This window comes from Amblyomma maculatum, chromosome 1 (assembly GCF_055883805.1).
Source record: "Amblyomma maculatum isolate TAMU_Amacu chromosome 1, ASM5588380v1, whole genome shotgun sequence".
Lineage (NCBI taxonomy): Eukaryota > Metazoa > Arthropoda > Arachnida > Ixodida > Ixodidae > Amblyomma > Amblyomma maculatum.
Genome location: NC_139344.1, coordinates 243,810,477 through 243,828,641, shown reverse-complemented (window position 1 = coordinate 243,828,641; position 18,165 = coordinate 243,810,477). Strand labels below are relative to the sequence as shown.

At 43.8% G+C, this 18,165-nt stretch overlaps 2 protein-coding genes across 2 annotated transcripts; both read right to left on the bottom strand.

Moving 5' to 3' along the window:
* Positions 1-1,684: 1,684 nt before the first annotated feature.
* On the bottom strand, positions 1,685-13,191 carry LOC146206094 (pfs47 receptor-like). The gene is made up of 3 exons (XM_084590749.1): positions 13,052-13,191; positions 3,227-3,441; positions 1,685-2,298 (listed from the first exon to the last, which is right to left on the bottom strand). Exons 2-3 carry the CDS (start codon positions 3,434-3,436, stop codon positions 2,050-2,052), a joined length of 459 nt encoding a protein of 152 aa, XP_084446875.1. The 5' UTR covers positions 3,437-3,441; positions 13,052-13,191; the 3' UTR covers positions 1,685-2,049.
* On the bottom strand, positions 7,011-15,761 carry LOC146206093 (pfs47 receptor-like). The gene is made up of 3 exons (XM_084590748.1): positions 15,604-15,761; positions 13,052-13,263; positions 7,011-7,661 (listed from the first exon to the last, which is right to left on the bottom strand). Exons 1-3 carry the CDS (start codon positions 15,617-15,619, stop codon positions 7,398-7,400), a joined length of 492 nt encoding a protein of 163 aa, XP_084446874.1. The 5' UTR covers positions 15,620-15,761; the 3' UTR covers positions 7,011-7,397.
* Between the last annotated feature and the right edge of the window lie 2,404 nt (positions 15,762-18,165).

Here is an 18,165-nt window from a genome sequence, read left to right as displayed (position 1 = left end):
CCGACAGCGACCACGCGCAATCCAGGAAGTTACAAATAAGAACTGCGCTCTAAAACACGGAATTCTGGGGAAAGCTTTCTTTATTTCAGAAAAGAAAAAAAAAACTGTTCGGAATTGTGACGCCTACACCAGATGGCGGCCCTCATCCAAGAGGCGCATACATTCTTTTACATAACTGATGAGGTGGGCTTGGTGCAGCCCACGCTTTACTAACAGGCTGTGTCATTAACAGTTAAATGTTTTGTCTGGAAAAAATTAGCAGGGTTTAACGCCACTTAAATCGATTAAGACGTGCAAGTTCACTTGGTTTTCTTTGGTAATTTTGCGTTGTGCCGTCTCCCTGTGGTTGTCTTGTTTGCGTTATAACTGTTTAGTAAACAATTACGGGTTAACTCGCCCAAAAAGAAGCTTTAATAAGTTTAGCGTTGAGTTACTAGCACATGGCTTAGCAGCGTGTTAAGCTTATTTACTACACGGCATACAATGGAAGGTAGATATGCTACCATTTCGAATCTCTATTGCAATCTAGTCTCTAAATTGACTAGCTGATGGAAGAAGCGAAATGGTACGACGTCACCCGGAGCGCAGCCTGAAGAACGGTTATTATGTCAAATTTTTTATTCGAAACAGGAGAAATGTGGCGTCACATGATGGTCATTTAGTGATGTCATATGTGCAAATGGTGAGCCAGAGGTGATGTGAGGGAAGGACCCTTGTCACTGGGGGTATGTGTTGTGCATGTCTTCGTCACACTCGCCGCTTTGGTGGCTCGACAACGGCTGGCGTCCCAGTTTTTATGGCAACCATTCAGGTGCGAGCAAGATTCAGCTCGTCACCGACAAGTGTATGAACGCTGGTGGCTCGACAACGGCTGGCGTCCCAGTTTTTATGGCAACCATTCAGGTGCGAGCAAGATTCAGCTCGTCACCGACAAGTGTATGAACGCTGGTGGCTCGACAACGGCTGGCGTCCCAGTTTTTATGGCAACCATTCAGGTGCGAGCAAGATTCAGCTCGTCACCGACAAGTGTATGAACGCTGGTGGCTCGACAACGGCTGGCGTCCCAGTTTTTATGGCAACCATTCAGGTGCGAGCAAGATTCAGCTCGTCACCGGCAAGTGTATGAACGCTGGTGGCTCGACAACGGCTGGCATCCCAGTTTTTATGGCAACCATTAAGATGCGAGAAAGATTCAGCTTGTCACCGACAAATGTATGAACGCTGGTGGCTCGACAACGGCTGGCGTCCCAGTTTTTATGGCAACCATTCAGGTGCGAGCAAGATTCAGCTCGTCACCGACAAGTGTATGAACGCTGGTGGCTCGACAACGGCTGGCATCCCAGTTTTTATGGCAACCATTAAGGTGCGAGCAAGATTCAGCTCGTCGCCGACAAATGTATGAACGCTGGTGGCTCGACAACGGCTGGCGTCCCAGTTTTTATGGCAACCATTCAGGTGCGAGCAAGATTCAGCTCGTCACCGACAAGTGTATGAACGCTTTCGCGCAAATAAAGTTTTGCAAATAAAAATGAGCGATTTGAGCTGCCACTTTCTATAAGCATTGTACAAAGCATGCAAGATTGCAAGATTTGTGGATCTTTGTATTACAGGATACGAACCAAACTGCCCAGAAACAGGTAAGTGCCGGTTCTAATTTGGGATGGTTCACAGATAAAATGAAACGTCATAACACGCAAAATTTTATTCTGTCAATAAAGTGCTTCAAATATCTTCATTCAAATGGGCCGTTGCGCAGCAGGCTTGCTTAGAAAATGAGCAGTGCTTTAATTAACTGCGGCCAATGAATTAACGAACATTATCGCGCTTTATTAACGTCCCCTGATTTCGATTTAACCTTCATTATCACTACGAGAGGAGCAGAACTTAGCTGTGCAGCATCTTCAAACAGCACGTCAGTTTTCCGGGTACATAACAAAGATGTACATAGGCTTCTGCTACTCCTTGTGAGCTTTGGCATCTGGCATCTGGCAGTGAAGACTAATCAGCGCCGTCATTCTAAAGAGTTGTTTGCCAAAACATGCGTCGTTCTTAGAAGTTGATTGTCTTGCAGACGAGGACCTGGTATTCGGTATATTTGTACTCTTTCTGGTGGTAGGGAATGTAGGCGCACTTCAAGGACGGGTGGACCTTGCCGATGAGTAGCATGCCTTCGTGGCGGGCACGGGCTATGTAAAGCGGCTCGCCAGAGGCAGTGACGCCTCCTTGAATGGCTCCGCTTGGCACAGCACCATTGGAAGCCGGCAGCCATGCCAGTGAAGCACCATCGGAGACTAGGGTCTGCAAAGAAAAGGTTGCATGTAAATGCAATGACGACACTTCTTTCACTATGCATAAAAGTGTGCTAATGCTATGACTTTTTTTGTGTGTGTGGACAGCTAGGAGGGCTTTCAACTCATCTCCTCATTACACACGTATTGTGTATTTTTTTTTTTGGCAATGCTATTTGTTCGGATTGGAACACGATCTACGTGTGTTTTTCTTTCGCTCAGAAACATTGCGTGCAAGTCAACCTCGTATCAATTCCTACAACGGTAGAAACTAAGCGTCAGATGCGACAGTTAATGACAGCGGGCGTTGACTGCGCCCGCCTCCCGAGAAGACTCCAGTGGGGCTTCCTTCCAGAGGTGACAATCGTGTTTGTTCGGCGTGAAATGGTTTTGGCAATCTATTATAGGTCAATCTTCCTTTCAGTGCTCTAAGACTTGGAAGGGATGGAGCGACAAACAATGTAGGCTCATTGAGCTGATCGGCAATGAGGACCCCGCCTGAGTAGCCGCTGACCGAAGGCATGTGGTGTAATGGAGACTTGACATAAAACAGCTTACCTCTAGAGCTAGTGGAATCGGTATGCGGACAATGAACAATAGAAAAATTGAACTTTGTCACGAAATATATATATATATATATATATATATATATATATATATATATATATATATATATATGCGTGTGCGCGAAGTAATTACAGACTTGACACTAACAAGCGTCGCGTGCATTCACTCTAAAACACAAAAAGCCTAATTCCGTTCTATGCGTGCGCAAAACGAAGCTCGTGTAACAAAATGACCTCACAACAGCGGCAACTTGTGAGCTCCGCTCGACTTATTTCATTTCTTCACTTACATAAAAACGATTAGTAATTGCGCGATTGATAAATATCCTCACAAGATATCGGAAGAGGCGTCGACACTGATGGCAGACTTACCTGGTAGTCATAGTAGTAAGGCTCTTTTCCGTCGTAAGGGACGTAACAGCATTTCATGGAGCGGACCACCTTGCCCGGCAGCACGTCGCCGTTGTGCACGGCGCGACCAACGTATATGACTTCGCCTTTCTTGTCGTCACCACCGGCGACCGCGTTGTGCGGTATGTGGTCCTTGTTGCACAGCACCCAGTGGCACGGCGACCGGTACATGCTCGCTGCGAGGCAATGTCATCAAACTTTGCGACAACCACCGGTAATAATTCGAGCAGACACGTGACGAACCAATCACGAGAAGTAGAGGGACATATCTCGGTTATGATCTGAGGCATGGGCACCTTCATTCCTAAGAAACGAGAAACAGTTACCCACTATAGCGTACCCTCTGGGCCAATATAGACAAGAGGAACTAACGGCGACTGGCTAGAGGAATTAACTGGCTAAGTGCCCGTCGTCGCGATGGACGTTTAGCCAATGGGAGCATTACGAGTGCCTAACCCCTGCAGTCTGTCTCTACAACAGCGATGATACCCCTTAAGAGGCTATAATTGCGACCATGCAACTAGTCAGAAATGGGCTAACCATAGAGGAACTTTTTTGTGTGTGTGGTCTGGGTGTTAAGCTTGTATAGATAACAACCATTTCAGAAACTGAATTAAAATTTCGTCACTGGTAGCGCAGTATAGAATAAGTATATACAGACAAATGTGCCTTTTTAACAAAAATAATAATTATTATAATCATCATTATTACTATATAGGTAGAAAATGAGAAAAGCGAAAGACATGATGTCAACTGCCACTCTTTCCATACTCCAAAAATGAGAATGGACTGAAAGAGGCGAGGTAGAGTAAAAAAAAAAAAAAAAGAAAAAGAAAAAAAAAAAAGAAAAAAAGAAAGGAAGGGCTCAGAAAGTAGAGGGAAAAGGAGATACGGAAGCGCAGTGTACCGTACCCTAGAGCACGCATAGCGTGCCAACCACAGCAAACCGTCAGGGCGAACAGAAACTTACGCTGAAAGCAGCCAGAAGCTTACAAATTAAAATACCCCGTAACTGTAGTTTTTTAATCCTTCAACCTAAATTGGAGAACACGTCGTCAGACTCATATCCGTAGTTGGCCATGGCACTGCAGTCTTGAAGACGCGTCTTCTGCTAGATTCTGATTGCTCTCGTGATATGGCACCTTCTATACGGCTTTGAGCTACGTCAGCGGACGAAGGTGGGCGCGTCAGCTTGGAATACACGAACCAGGAACTCGGGCTACGGGTGAAATTAATGCTGACGTGAGTGCACGCTTAATGGAGATTTCACCAATCTATTGTCGTATTACACCGCCTCGCCCTGCATTTATGCCGGATAACAATACCTTGTGTACATGAAGTGATGCAAAGGGTGTGCCAGAGCTGATGATAAGAGCAATATTTAGAGATAACGTGCTGCAGATTCTACGAACAAGAAGCATTGCTGTCAACAGCGATTAATTACACTGTGGTTGTGGAAAGGTTCAGGCAGGCACAAAATTTATGAAGAGCTCATAAATAAATGTGCCTTGAAGCTCAGGAACGTGAAAACAAAATTCTGAAAATATTGTGCTCTGTATTTCGTTTTATTTTTTTTTTCACGCGTAATAACCTCCCTTAATTACTGATTTCCCCGTCTGATTATTTATATTTTACGTGGCACGTCGACATCATCACAATAGGTTTTTTGTGTGTTTTTTTTATTTCATTGCCTAAATGCTGCACAGTGAGTGTAATGAAGTCATCGCTTTTGATTGCTGCGTAACGCTTTCGCTCAATGTTGTGGTTGTCGGTACAAATATTACAGCAATTAAATAGTGAAAATTCTCCGCCTGCACTAAAACGCACTATTGGAGGTTTTCAATAAATCGAAGCCACGCAGCAGTCGCCCCATGAACTGCCCGGTTTTGAAATTATCAATGAAATAAATTTTTATGTGGTTTAGGCAGGTGGAGTTTGTGGCAAGGCGGACATCGCTTGCGTTGTTAAGTGTAGTTAAACACGATTAACTACTGAAAAATAGCTAACAAACCTTTTAATTTTAGGCCTTAGGGTATATACAGCATTATACTGCCATACTGACGGCTGAGCAAATCAAAGTTGTGCTTTAGATTTTTAGGTTTTGGGAAATGGCGTCGTGGATAACGGTATCAGTCGAGCAAACAAAAAACATCTTCTTGAAGGCTCTTACAGTTTGCTTTTCTACGCTACATATTGACAAAATAGCGCCCCTTCAATGAAATTCAGACGCACTCTACATCCTTAATCGCGTAGAAGAAAGACACTTGCATGGTAAACATGATGATATTAGGCGCCAGAGATTCCAGTTTAGAGAGGATGCACTGCGTCAAAGACAACTTAGCGTGCTTCCAAAAGCGCATTTCTCACGTTCAATATTTCACACCCCAATGACAGTTCAGAAATTCCTTTTTGAAACACCACTTAGTCTAGAGAAGATCGGCAGGGAGTGGAACTAGCTACCACGTTACCCGGCTACAGATCATATACCAAACACCTCACATAGATATAAGTTAACTAGTCATGCAAACGTACCTTCGTGTCCTAGGAGTAGCGTGTATAGTATAGCACGACATCAAAGAGCCCCGAAAAAAAAAATTTCTTATCCCACCTTGTCACCTAAAATCAGCAAACAGAGTTAGCAGTTCCTCCCAACTTTATGACGTCATGCTGTGTAGGTGAGTCACAGCACCCGAAAATCTGTGCTTGGCCATGTCGCCGGCTATCTACTGCCTGGCAGAGCCATGAGCGCGAATTTTCGCTCACAACGCTAACAAGGCCGGATTTTTTTCAGAACGATGCCTTTAACGCTATCACGTCTATATTGGCAATTTTCACGACACTGGCCGCACACTGGGCCGCGCTGCGACCATGACTACGAAGTCGCCGAACTGATTGGCGCGCTACCTTAGACAGGGTTTACCCTTGGGCAACGCATGCACGTTCGTATACGGCTTGGCTAAAGCGGTACTTTACATCTATGCCATGTGGTCTTTCATATAATATGGTAGGTTATGGCAATGAGTATCCTTGCGGATCCTCGATCGCGTTCATTCGGTTTGGTACTTGCCTAATCACTTTGCTTGCTTATATCTTTCTGTGCCTCTATAAACAGGAAAGCGTTCAAGGCCCCGTTCTGCTGAAAATCCGGCGGTATGAACGAAAAATCACTGGCATGGGGCTCTGGCAGGGGTACATTATATAGTTCTCAGGAGACACGGGAAAGTTCTGATTTGTCGGCGGGTTGTGAGACGTCTTACGACCACGTGACATGCAAACTCGGTCTATCATTTGAGACGCAAGGGTGAGATTGGAATCGTATCTTCCAGGACTCTTGGATGAGGAGTAAGACGTGGTACTTCCCGTTGGCAGATCTATACGGCTTTGTTCAGGCGGGGCTTTATAAGTATTTATAAGTCCGGGCGATCTTTCGCATACCTGGGCAAGTGATATGACAGTGTGGTAATGAGTGCGTGACAGAGAAATTAGCGGCGCAAATGAAGGGGTTAGGGATAAGACGAGTCGCGATGTGCATGTACGCCAAACAAGGATCCGCAATAACTCCTGCCGACGGGATTCATTAACGCGATCGTGCCATGCCCTCAAAGGCACAGCATAAGCGTCTTTGATGATTTTATTTTGCAATAACTCAATAAGAAAGAACAGTTCGTGCAATGTCGTGCATGGTTGTAGCATTTATTTGTAACGTGTCATTTTACTTTGCTTAGCAAGACTCATGAGATGAAGACAGGGTCTCTGGTACGTTTTATTCTTTAAGAACACGTTCATAAAACATGTCACGCAACAGCGACTTGTATGCATCCTGTGTTACGGTCGAATGGTTCCTCGGAGTACTGGCTGGGAAGGAGGAGTTGTTCGTTTAGGGTAAAAAATTACAAATCTGACTGAATCATTGGCCTTAATTTTGTTTCATTCATATATTTCGATTAATGCGCAATTTTTCGTGTCAGGAGGAACGCAAAAGGTGCACAAACTTTCAAGTAACAGCTCATTTCTCGCATTTGAAGAATAACGAAACCGAAAAAAAAGTTCCAAGTACTCCTAGTCCAGAGCACCGTGCGCACTGAGTCATCCTGTGTATGAATCATTTGTCACAGGCTGCAACTTCGTCGAATCATTGTTTGGCTTCCCGGAAGCTAATTTTCTTGGCGACCAGAACTTCATACTCGGCGTAACTGAACTCCTGGCCACCGTAGGGGACGAACACACACTTGTAGGACGGGTGGACCTTGCCGGGAATCAATATTCCTTCGTGGCGAGCACGGCCGACGTAGAGCTGCTCACCAGAGGCAGCCTTGCCCCCTGGAAGGGCTCCGCTCGGCACTGAGCCACCAGAATCTGGTACCCATTCTAGTGAAGCACCTTCAGAGACGAGCGCCTGCGAAAGAGAATTGAGATAAGGGAGGCAACGACGTACCTTTCATTTCGCTGCGCACTAACGGTTGTTTATGCATCGCTCAGAAATATCTTTCTCGTCTACGGCGGCTCAAAGAATCAGCTGAGCTCCTTAATTTCTCAACCGTATTTGAATACTGTTTGCCCTTGTAGATTACCGCCCTGTTGCGCGGCACAAAAAGTGGCCCGTTATTTTTTATTATTATTATTATTATTATTATTATTATTTTATTTCACAACCTATCCATAGCGTCGAATGTGCTCTCCACACTGGAGTAATTTAAAACTTTGACGTCGTGAGTGGGAATTCTGGATTCGTGCGATGACTTCGACTGGCATTTGTCCGACACTATACTTGGGGTTTTCTTTCTGCACTTGTAAAGCTATCTTTCAGTCTGCGCCAGAAGAAGTTGCATATGCGTCAGTGTATATACCCTGGTCACTGATGATGCATTAAGCAAAATATTTTTCACAAGTGTAAGGTTATTCGTCAAGCGAGAGTTACGTTATCCGCAGATTGAAGTCAGGTGGTGGTCGTGTATTGCATGCGAAAACGAATTCATGAATTCATTCAGGAGAAATATTTACTTGTTGCGCTTATCAGCATGAACACGACCGTCAGTGCCGGATTAGCAGTGATATGAGCCCGGTTCATTGGAACTCTTTGAACCCTTGATAATCCGGCCCAGCGTCACGTATTCGCGTTAGGAGGGTCTCGGCTTCTTATTTCGCGTTATTTCGCATCAGAACATGACGATGGCTGGCACTTCGCTGTCGCGGACAACTTTCTCGCGGTGCGAACATATTGCTCTAAACCCACAATGGCGCAAATGCAACACCAGACACAGCCAATAGAAGGTTTACGTTTTCCGAAGTGCGACTAAGAAACTTACTAAATGGATCGAGTAATAATACTTTTGTTGATAAAATATTTGCTCTGAAAGTGTGTCTGTTAAGCGCAAAAAAACTGCTTTCAGGAGTGTGTTATATTTGGCCTAAAGGAGAGAAGGGCTCTCTAATTTCGGGTAAATTTTACTTTCCTGCTTCTCAGTTCGCTTGTCGTAAATTGTAACCAGCATATTGAATGTGATACCATTTGCGATTGTAAAGGAACGTTTATTTGTACATTATTTCAGCCAAAAGTTGTTCTGCAATCGGTGGTGCACCGGTTCATGACACTTAGGACGCCCATGGTGGCTGCAGAGGTCTTTTGGGAAGCTTGAACAGACGCTGGCGCCCTCTTTCCTTCTAGGGACTAGTAAGGAACTCAACGTCTCTTCCAAGATCAAAATATGCCAATAAAAATATGTGCATCACTCGAAGAAGTCAGCCGAGATGGACTTCGATTTACGGTTCATATTCTTTCCATAGGTGCATCTATAGACAGCTGATCAGCTCACTGCCTATAGTTGGTGGACGGCCGTCTGCGAACCTGAGCAATTCGATGGTGCCGCTCCATACTCGTGCCCGTAGGGTTCCATTCCAGGTGTTACTGTCACGGCGAATCACCTCCTTACGTGCTACGTAAGGTTTTACTGTGTGAGTTGCCACTGTGGAGCTGTTCGCTGATTGCGTCGTTGGCATGAAGCCTTCGCAGTGTACTTACTGCATGGTCAGGCCTTTTTGTAACTGTAATACGGCGGCCCCCCAATAGCGTGGCCTTGCGTTTATTGTCGAGCAGCGAACGCCAACGCTTTAGTATACTTCCTTTTCATGTCACAATAGTAATTTATAGATTTAATAAAAAATTGTTCTTCATTGGAAAACTACGTCGCGGACGCTTTGTTAAGCGCGCACGTAAGCATGATGCGGTCGTTGGAGGCTTCGACTTGTGAGTTTGTAAAATACGCTGGCAAAAGGCATTTCGTCGCGAGAGCGTAAAGCTGATGGTAATGTGAAGTTGTTGCTTTTGATAAAGAAAATTCTCCTCCTCGATCCGATTCCGCTTTGGTTGTCATTACAACGCTTCCCATGGTATGCAAGTGTCTGTATACGGAGCAAGGTTCATTCAATATTATGCCTCCCTTTTGGTCTCGTACCAACTTTGCAGAAAGTAGCCGGGCTACATGGTTTCCTTTTCTCGCATACTGTGGAGTCCCTGCTACTTCCTGAAAGATGAAACGGTCTTAAAAAGTGAGAACAGCGGTAACCCCTTACATTTAATATATTTCGAGCTTGAGGGGCCCAGTGGCAAGACTGCTCCCCTGTACGGCTTGGAAATATAGGGGGTATTCACGTGACGTCACAGCTGACGTCAGTATGCAGTCGACGCCATATTTGCGTCCTGTTCTGACTAGTACTAGTACGCTGTGTACTAGTACTTAGCTGTTCGTGCGCGTCCGTTTGCTCTGCCACTCTGCCTCATGCCAGCACCGTTATGAAAACTCAACCGGTGTTATGAGTGACAGTTTGATTTATTGGCAAAGTGTGCGCGATGCGGACAGAGACCTGTACGAAACAAAACTTTTGTACCGACCCGTGTGCAGTCGATATGCGCAACTGCACGGTAAGCGTCCGCCTGTGCCCACGCATAGATATGTGCGACATTCATTAATTCCTTGTCCTACGGACGAGCTTCGTCACAAGAAACCAATCGAAAGCCTACTGGCCACTCGAAAAATGCAACTACGTTACAAGCGGCTGGGTTAAGAGCTGCGGTTGAAGCAGACGAACTCGCTCTTTGTGCAATTACGTGCGTGCCGTCCAACGTTTATACCAACTAAACCGCTGAGTTTTTGTAGCTGATATTCTGCATAGAAATGGCGTTGGGTAGTCAGTATCTTTTATACAAAACTTGTTTGGTGTACTTGCCTCAATCGATCAGAAGAAGTCGGATGTTTGCATCGTCTGTGGCGGTAAGGAAGCAAAAGAAACCGCTGCCACAGGCCACAGCGCCACAGCGATGACACCGGTGGCGCCACCTCGTTGCCTTGCGGGCTCGAAATAACTTTTGCAACCAAACTCTTGAAATACAGCGCAGTTTTGGCCAAAATAAACTTGATTTGTTATTAGAGATAAATAAGTTTGTAAAGTTCTTCAAACCATCTGCAAAACAACTCTGCCCGCCTACGTTCCTTCGCCGAATCTGCATGCGGTCTGCTTTGATTAGCAGCCGACACAGACGATGGGAACATCCGACTTCTTCTGGTCGAATGAGGCAAGTGCGACAAACACAAAGTTTAGCGAGCCCTCTATGAAGGATTTTATTGCAGCAAAACACGACGAGGAGGTGTTGGTGGCGCGCTGCATGCATGCGCATGACTGGAAGCGATACCGCGCTGCTCTTTTACCGGGAATGTGTCTTCCGAGTGCGTGAAGGACAGTCGTGCACGGATAGTGACAAGAGCTGGCTGCTAGGGCATATCCGGTAGATTCCAGTCCAGCCCATTTTGACATAAATTTCTCATATTCCATGATACTTGTGCGGTTGAGCCGTGCCAGCCATACGTGACGTCGCATCTCGGTGAGGTGTCTCGTTCGAGTGGAGTTTTTCGTGTGTACTTCCAAAATGCCGTGGTCGTTCACGCAGCTCTTCAGCTTCCGTTCTTGATACTGTGCACGCGTCCATTACAGTCTACGATAGCTCACTAAACAACATATAGCTGCGGATGCCACTGCTTGTAGAACCGCACGACAGCACTTAATACGTACGTTCGCCCTGTTCATTCCGTGGACACCAAAATGGCCGACTGTGCCTCAATTACCCACAATGCACCGCGCACAGCACGTCAGTGAATACCACCCATACCATGAAGCTTAGTTACTTTGGCAGACACGCGTTACGTACTCAGACATTCTAAACAAGTACACGTTTCAGTGAGATGTTTATGAACGCATATCCTTTCTCGTGTCGTAGGATTCCACTATAGTTAGCTATGCATCTGGGAGGCTTGTAGCAGATTGCTTTTTACCGTCAAGAGAGTTCTCTATTGGATTACAGCTGTTTTAGCTACGCGGTCCAAGCGCAGGAGAAGCTTTAAAAAAAAAAAAAAAACCCTTGCTGCTCAACGGAAGGTTGCAGAGGACTGTATTATTTTCATTTAATCATTTTATAACTGTGTCTTAAAATGTTCGACATTTGCGCACAATTAAAATTTATGCATAAATATGTTCGACCTGTCAGGAAGTCTAAAGTACGGCAGATATCTTCGACTGAAATAGGAACAGCGACTGTGGGTCCTTGCACATTTTGGAGGGTACTTGTCGATGCCGTTTGTACCTACAAACATCCCCTTCACAATATCGGAGCTGTCACTGCCGTAACTGCAGTAACGGTAATGATAACAAATGCGTACTTCTGCTGCTCTGTATTAGGTCGGGCATTCTGGGACAGTTAATTGTAATTCAACTGTGGGATAATATAAGCTACTGTTATAGAAATGTTGATCAGAATAGTCTAAGCTCCCAAAGCGTGCTCAAATTTGTTTCTAAAGTTTTATTTTTTATTTGCTCGCAACGAGTCAATAAACCTGACGTAGAAAACAAATGGACAGCATTTTTTATAACTATGTGGGCTAGGCATCTGTTGGATATTGCAAAATGCTTCTTATGAGCATATTGATATAAATTGTTTAAGCTTCCAATGTGCGTAGAAAAATTTTGCTTACGAAGTTTCTCCTGCACCCAAAATGACTTGACACCTTCCAGAGTAAACCAATGGGGTTCGTTTTTAAATAATTGTGACGCAGCTGTGGAATATTGTAAGATACCTTTACGAGCATGTTGATAGAAATGACCTAAACTATAGATATGTGCCAAAGTTCTGCTCCTGAAGTCTGTCCAGCGCCCACAAAAAAATAATGAACTGCCAGAGAAAAGCAGTGGGGCGCATTTTTTTTAAACTAACTGCAAAATAACTTAGATCCTGCCGAAGGAAGGTCTGCAGATATATTGATTGTTATTGTGATGGTAAACAATACGCGAAAAAATTTACGTTGTGGATTAAGCAACATATTTCGGGGCAGGTGAAATGCGAAAACTTCTCTCTCTAGTATGATGTCAGGACACCTTGAAGAAATCCAGGCCATTGAAATAAATATGGAGCCTTCCAGTTCGACGCATCTCACATAATGCCCCCGTGCAGCTTTGTAAGACGTTAAACCAAACCCACTATTGCTAAATTATATGCGCAATAGTGCGGAGTAGCAAGCCAGATCCTAATCATTCCGGCAAACCTCTCTGCCAATAAACATATCTATCTACATGCGCGGACCGATTCCCGTATAACAAAATGGCAGCGTTATTAACGTCGAGAGGGCAGCTCCACTGGGTTGATTTCAGTTATGTTTCTCACCATGATAACGACATTCTACATCATTATATTTGCACACCAGATAGTGCAAGGAGCCCGGACATTGGTGGCAGTGTGCTGACGTGGTAGTCAGTGTAGGGGAACTCCTTTCCACCATAGGGTACGAAACAGAGGCCTCGGGAGCGGACCACCTTGCCAGGTATGACGTCATTGCCGTGCACGGCGCGTCCAACGTATACAACCTCGCCTTTCTCCTCCCCGCCAGCCACTGCGTTGTCTGGTATCTGTTGTCCGTGGAAAAACATCCAGCGGCACAGCGCCGTATAGTCGGTCGCTGCGAGGTCATTTCAGAAGTCTTATTACAATCACTGGTATGATTTGATTTGGTTTGATTTTTATTCAGACAAAGTTTCGGATACAGAGGCCAAAAGGCAGATGAACTCTGCCTGACGGGGCCCAAGCACCCGACACAATGCTCACAACAAGCAGCAGAAGCAAGAACAACATGCGTTCTCATCACGCAAAGAACTCACACTTATTAAAAAAAAAAAAAAAAGGATGAAAGTTCACAGACCAGCAGTGACATAATTATACATTGAATATTTACAAGGCATTTTAAAATATTAAATGTAAGAAATTTTACAGTTAACACAACATCAAGGACATAAGGAATTTCTGCATGAAACAACCCTTTAATCACCCGAACAAGAAAGAAGGTAAGCTATAGCCTTCTTTTTGAAGGCGGTCTGGGAAACACATTTCTGGATCATTTCCATGGCCAGTGTGTGTTTATTAAGAACTCTGGGAATTAAAAACGAAAGCATTTCTGCCCCGTAGTTAGTCCGAACAAGTGGTACTCTGTAGCTGATGTGCCTTAATGTATAAGGCACATTACCACTAGTGTATAATTGGACATATTTAGTTGGAGTTAGAAGTTTCAAATCGGTAAAGACATAGCAAAGCAATTTAAATTCAAATAATTTGTTCACTTTTAGGACGGAGTACACTGAGAAGTGCAACCCTGTATGGTCATTGTACGCAAGGTTTTCGACATATCGTATCGTGTTTTTTTGTTGTTGTTTTTTTTTCAACACTATTAGCCTCGAGAGATTAGTTTTTGTAGCAGACCCCCTTACCAATAAACAGTAATGAAGATGTGAATGAATTAAGGTATAATATACCTGCCACTTCAGCCATTTCGGAACAAGGTCTCTGATATTGTACAGTACACAGAGTGACATTGGTATGTTGGCATGAATCCTATTAATATGCAGAGTCCAACTCAAATGTTCTTCAAAAATGACACCTAAACATTTGTTTGAAGAAACACGTTCAATTGCACTGTTTTCAAATTTAAACTTTATTTCGGAGTCATCAGGCTTGTTGCGTGCCTTAAATACAATAACATTTGTTTTATTAGCATTTAATTCTAGCTTATATATAATCAACCATAAAGATAATTCATGTAACCACGCATTTTCCTCGACCTGAATATTACTCAGATGCATGCCAGAAAAACATACACTGGTATCATCTGCATACAAGATTATTGCTGGAGTTCTTGGGATTGCAATTATATTATTTATAGGTTTGGCCTTAATTTCATCTGCGCCTGCCGCCGTGGATTTATCGAAGTTTTTAAGAAATGTGAATACTTCATGTTCACTGCATGGATTCAAGAATGTGGAACCTTCAACTGGAGAAGCACTATACTGACCAATTTCATGTTTTCTGTCCCGTTTCTAAGATGATTCACCAGAGAATAGGAAATGCACATTAGACTTGTCTGCCAAAGCAGCGCCACTATATTCAACGTCATTTAGTATTAATGTTCTAGGAATATGACATGTTTTCCTTCCCTTGAGCTTTCTTCCCTTGAGGGTTTCTTAGGACAGTTGGAGACTGCTGAAAATTTGTTCTTATATAGTATTACTTTCTTGCTTTTTTGATGTCAGAACCTAACTTATTTCTATTTTTTTTTTTTTTGTAATCCTTAAGTATGTCTGGATCTTTGAATCAGATGAATTTTTTAAAACGTTTGTCGCGAGTTTGTATCTGTTGATATAATTCTCTTGTTACCCACGGCTTTCGAGACTTTTTATGGGGTTTTTCCACTATCAAAGGAACTATAGAGGAGCACGCTTAGTAGCATATCTACAGTTCGAACTCGAGACTGCGGCCGTCATCTCTATGAAACGGAGAGTAGCAACGGGCATGATACAAGCTCTTTCAGTCCAGTTCAATACAACTTCTGCTCTTCATGTCATATGTATATTATTAGGCCGGTCATTATCATTCAATATGTTATTTACTGTGTAAAGCAGTCGAACACAGGGAATGGGCCTGAGATAAAATCAGGCAAGCACCTGCAACCACAAAAGGAGGCAGCGCCTGTCATACTCGAGATATGAGAAGAATAAGGTAAGCTATATCGATAGAAAGGAGAGTTAAAATGAGAGAAAAATAAGGGACAGATGCCCTCATAGCACGAAGGCCACATAAAAGGAAGGTGCACTGTGCATTGTAGACAGGCCCCGCCCGACAACGAGGGCACTAACTTGAAGAGTAAGAAAATATTTACACAAACGGGATGATGGCGTTTCCACCGTACCAGCAGCTTTGCAGTTAACCAACGTATTCTACACGGTCTTGGGTAAAAGGAACTCTAACTTACGTCCGTAGCTGGCCATGCCGCTTCAGTCGGAATAATGCGTTTTTCGCTGGCCGAGTGAATTCTCTCGCGACATTGTGCCCTTATATATAATGGCGGCCAGATGCGACAGCTAGAGAAGGAACGGAGCTTCAGCACAGATAAGAAAGCGGCAACTTGCGTTTGAGGCAGGAAGTACTGGTGGTTTCAGCTCTCAAGTTAACAGACTCACCAATGGTTTCGGAGTCGAACAACTTCCTATCGGAAGTTGGATTCGGTCTTGTTGGTTCGTTACGACAATAATGAGACAATGACGCAAAACACGAAAGGAAATGAATACGCTGGGACGAGAGGAGGGCAGAACCCGTTCTGCTTTACATGTGTCTTTCATTTGTCTTTGTTATATGGCGTCATTTTACTTTTCTTGTGAAACTATTGCCGGCACGAGTGCTGTACATCGAACAGCGTCATCCAGCTCATGCTCCGAGTGAAATGTTGCTGATAACTCTTCCGGTCCGTCTCTAAGCGTCTCCAAGACTCTATAAGCGCCTTCAAGTTTGAAGTACAAATATACAAGCTAATTAACTGTAAAGTTTAATCATTCATTTTAGTTATTTGTGATGATGACGGCGACAATTATTCTACCAATTTCACAAAACTCAAAGTTTTTGTGTCGCTGGTCATCGTTTGTTCTTAACCCTATAGAATCGTGATTTCGAAAGTCACGTACAGGGGAGATTAAAGTTCGTATATGCACATCACAACTGGCAGCACACATGCAAAATGTTAAGCTAAAGCGACGCAAAGCGCGACAAAACGGCTAAAGGAATAACAAAACGCGCGGGAACTAAGAAAGCCAAATGAAATGATAAGCAAAAAAATATATAAAACGCACTAAATTCTCAACCACGAAATAAAATCATTATGGCATAGTACATTTTGCCTCGCTTCCTGTACCTTGCTATATAAATGAGCATTTTTATTCTATAACAAAAGAAATGAAACGCACTAAGGCTATGGCGCATGAAATTCGCTGCAGAGCTTCGAATGCGGCCATTGCAAAAAGAAAAACACAGAAAAATCATGCAAAGTATATTCAAACTCACGAAATCAAATGCTACACATCAAGCTAACAAATTGAAGCACGAGGAGTTGGACCAAAAGCAAAAATCAGAGATATTTAGCTTTGTGACCTTGTCACACAGCGCCCGGGAGTGCAAGCTTAGAAATGTTTCGCTTAATTATAGTGCATCAGACAGCGGGCTTCGACACCAGTCGAGAAGATGGGTGTTTCCATATCACTAGCATTTCATTTTGTTCGTCAAATGACTGTTCGCTGAGTGGAGGGAGCGTTCGAGGCATACATATTCGCCTTTGACGCAATTTCCCTCTAGCGATTGCCGCCGTCCGTGCAGCAACCCAAGGAGAGGGGATTCGGAAATCTGTCCTGCGCAACAGGGAGCAACGACAGTTCCCCAGCGTGCGATTATGACAGTACTGCGAACTGTAGCTCAGACTGCTTTGCGATGCAGTCGGAGAGCGCAGCTGCCTGAGGGTCGAGAAGCGAGTGTGTGTTTCTTCTAACCCCTATTACGCCCTTGTTTTCATATATTTATGTGTTATTTCCTTTTATATCAAACAAAATACACAAAAACATTGGGAGATTTTTGAAAAATACACGAAACGCTTTCATTGGTTAAATGCCATTTGTTGATACGAAAAGCGGAAGGCGGGGTGTCACTTTTAATGCGGAAGCATTTCTGTCCTCATGAGTGGCGTGTACAAGAGTTGTCACCATGGCCTGTGCTCACAAGCTGTTAATCATCAATAAATAAGTGAATCCCGTTCATGTCAGGGTTCGAACTACCATTATTTCTTTACGCCGACACCCTGGGAACAATTCCGTAATTCTCCTTATGTAGAGCAAGAACGCCAGAGGGCGCTGAGGGAAAGAGCAACAGCGTCAGTAAATAAAAAAAAAACAAGACAACACCAAAGGAAACCAAAGCAGTAAAAGAAAGAATTATAACAGTAAATAAAATGTAAAATACCAAATAAAAAACAATAACGTGAAAAACTCATAAAGACAAGTAAAATAAGTAAGTAAGAAAATTAAATTTTTAGATGACGGATTTGCGCCCGGTAGACTACTTGCTGAACGCATCCTTTAGAGAGGCTCTTGGAATTTTCTGGATTCTTCCATAAACTGTAGCAAAATGCGGTACATTTCCTTTTGTATTACCGGCAACGAGCGCGCAACAGCCTTGATTGGGTTCAGAGGATAGCTATGCTTTGAGTACTCTACCTCTTCCGTGAATACAGTAATGTCCTCAGTTAAAATAAGGACACAAAATGCCAACCCTATACGAGTACTTATCCTCAAGTCTTTTTTTTTTTTTTTTTTGCTGCTGCTATGTTTTCGTCCCAAACGTTACATTTTTCTCTGTGTGCGATGGATAGGTGGGCTGATTCCCTGTGCTATGTATTCATCTTAATCATAACGTTCCTCGCAGTCTGTTCTCTGACATAAATGATCCTGAAAAGAATTAAAGAGCACTGCGTAATCTGCATTGGAGCAATACAAAA

Coding starts and splice junctions, on each gene's coding strand:
- LOC146206094 (XM_084590749.1), bottom strand. CDS start 3,436: ATGTACCGGTCGCCGTGCCACTGGGTGCTGTGCAACAAGGACCACATA. Junction 2,299..3,226: donor CTTACTACTATGACTACCAG/GTAAGTCTGCCA, acceptor TTTTCTTTGCAG/ACCCTAGTCTCCGATGGTGC.
- LOC146206093 (XM_084590748.1), bottom strand. Junction 7,662..13,051: donor TCCCCTACACTGACTACCAC/GTCAGCACACTG, acceptor TCTCTTTCGCAG/GCGCTCGTCTCTGAAGGTGC.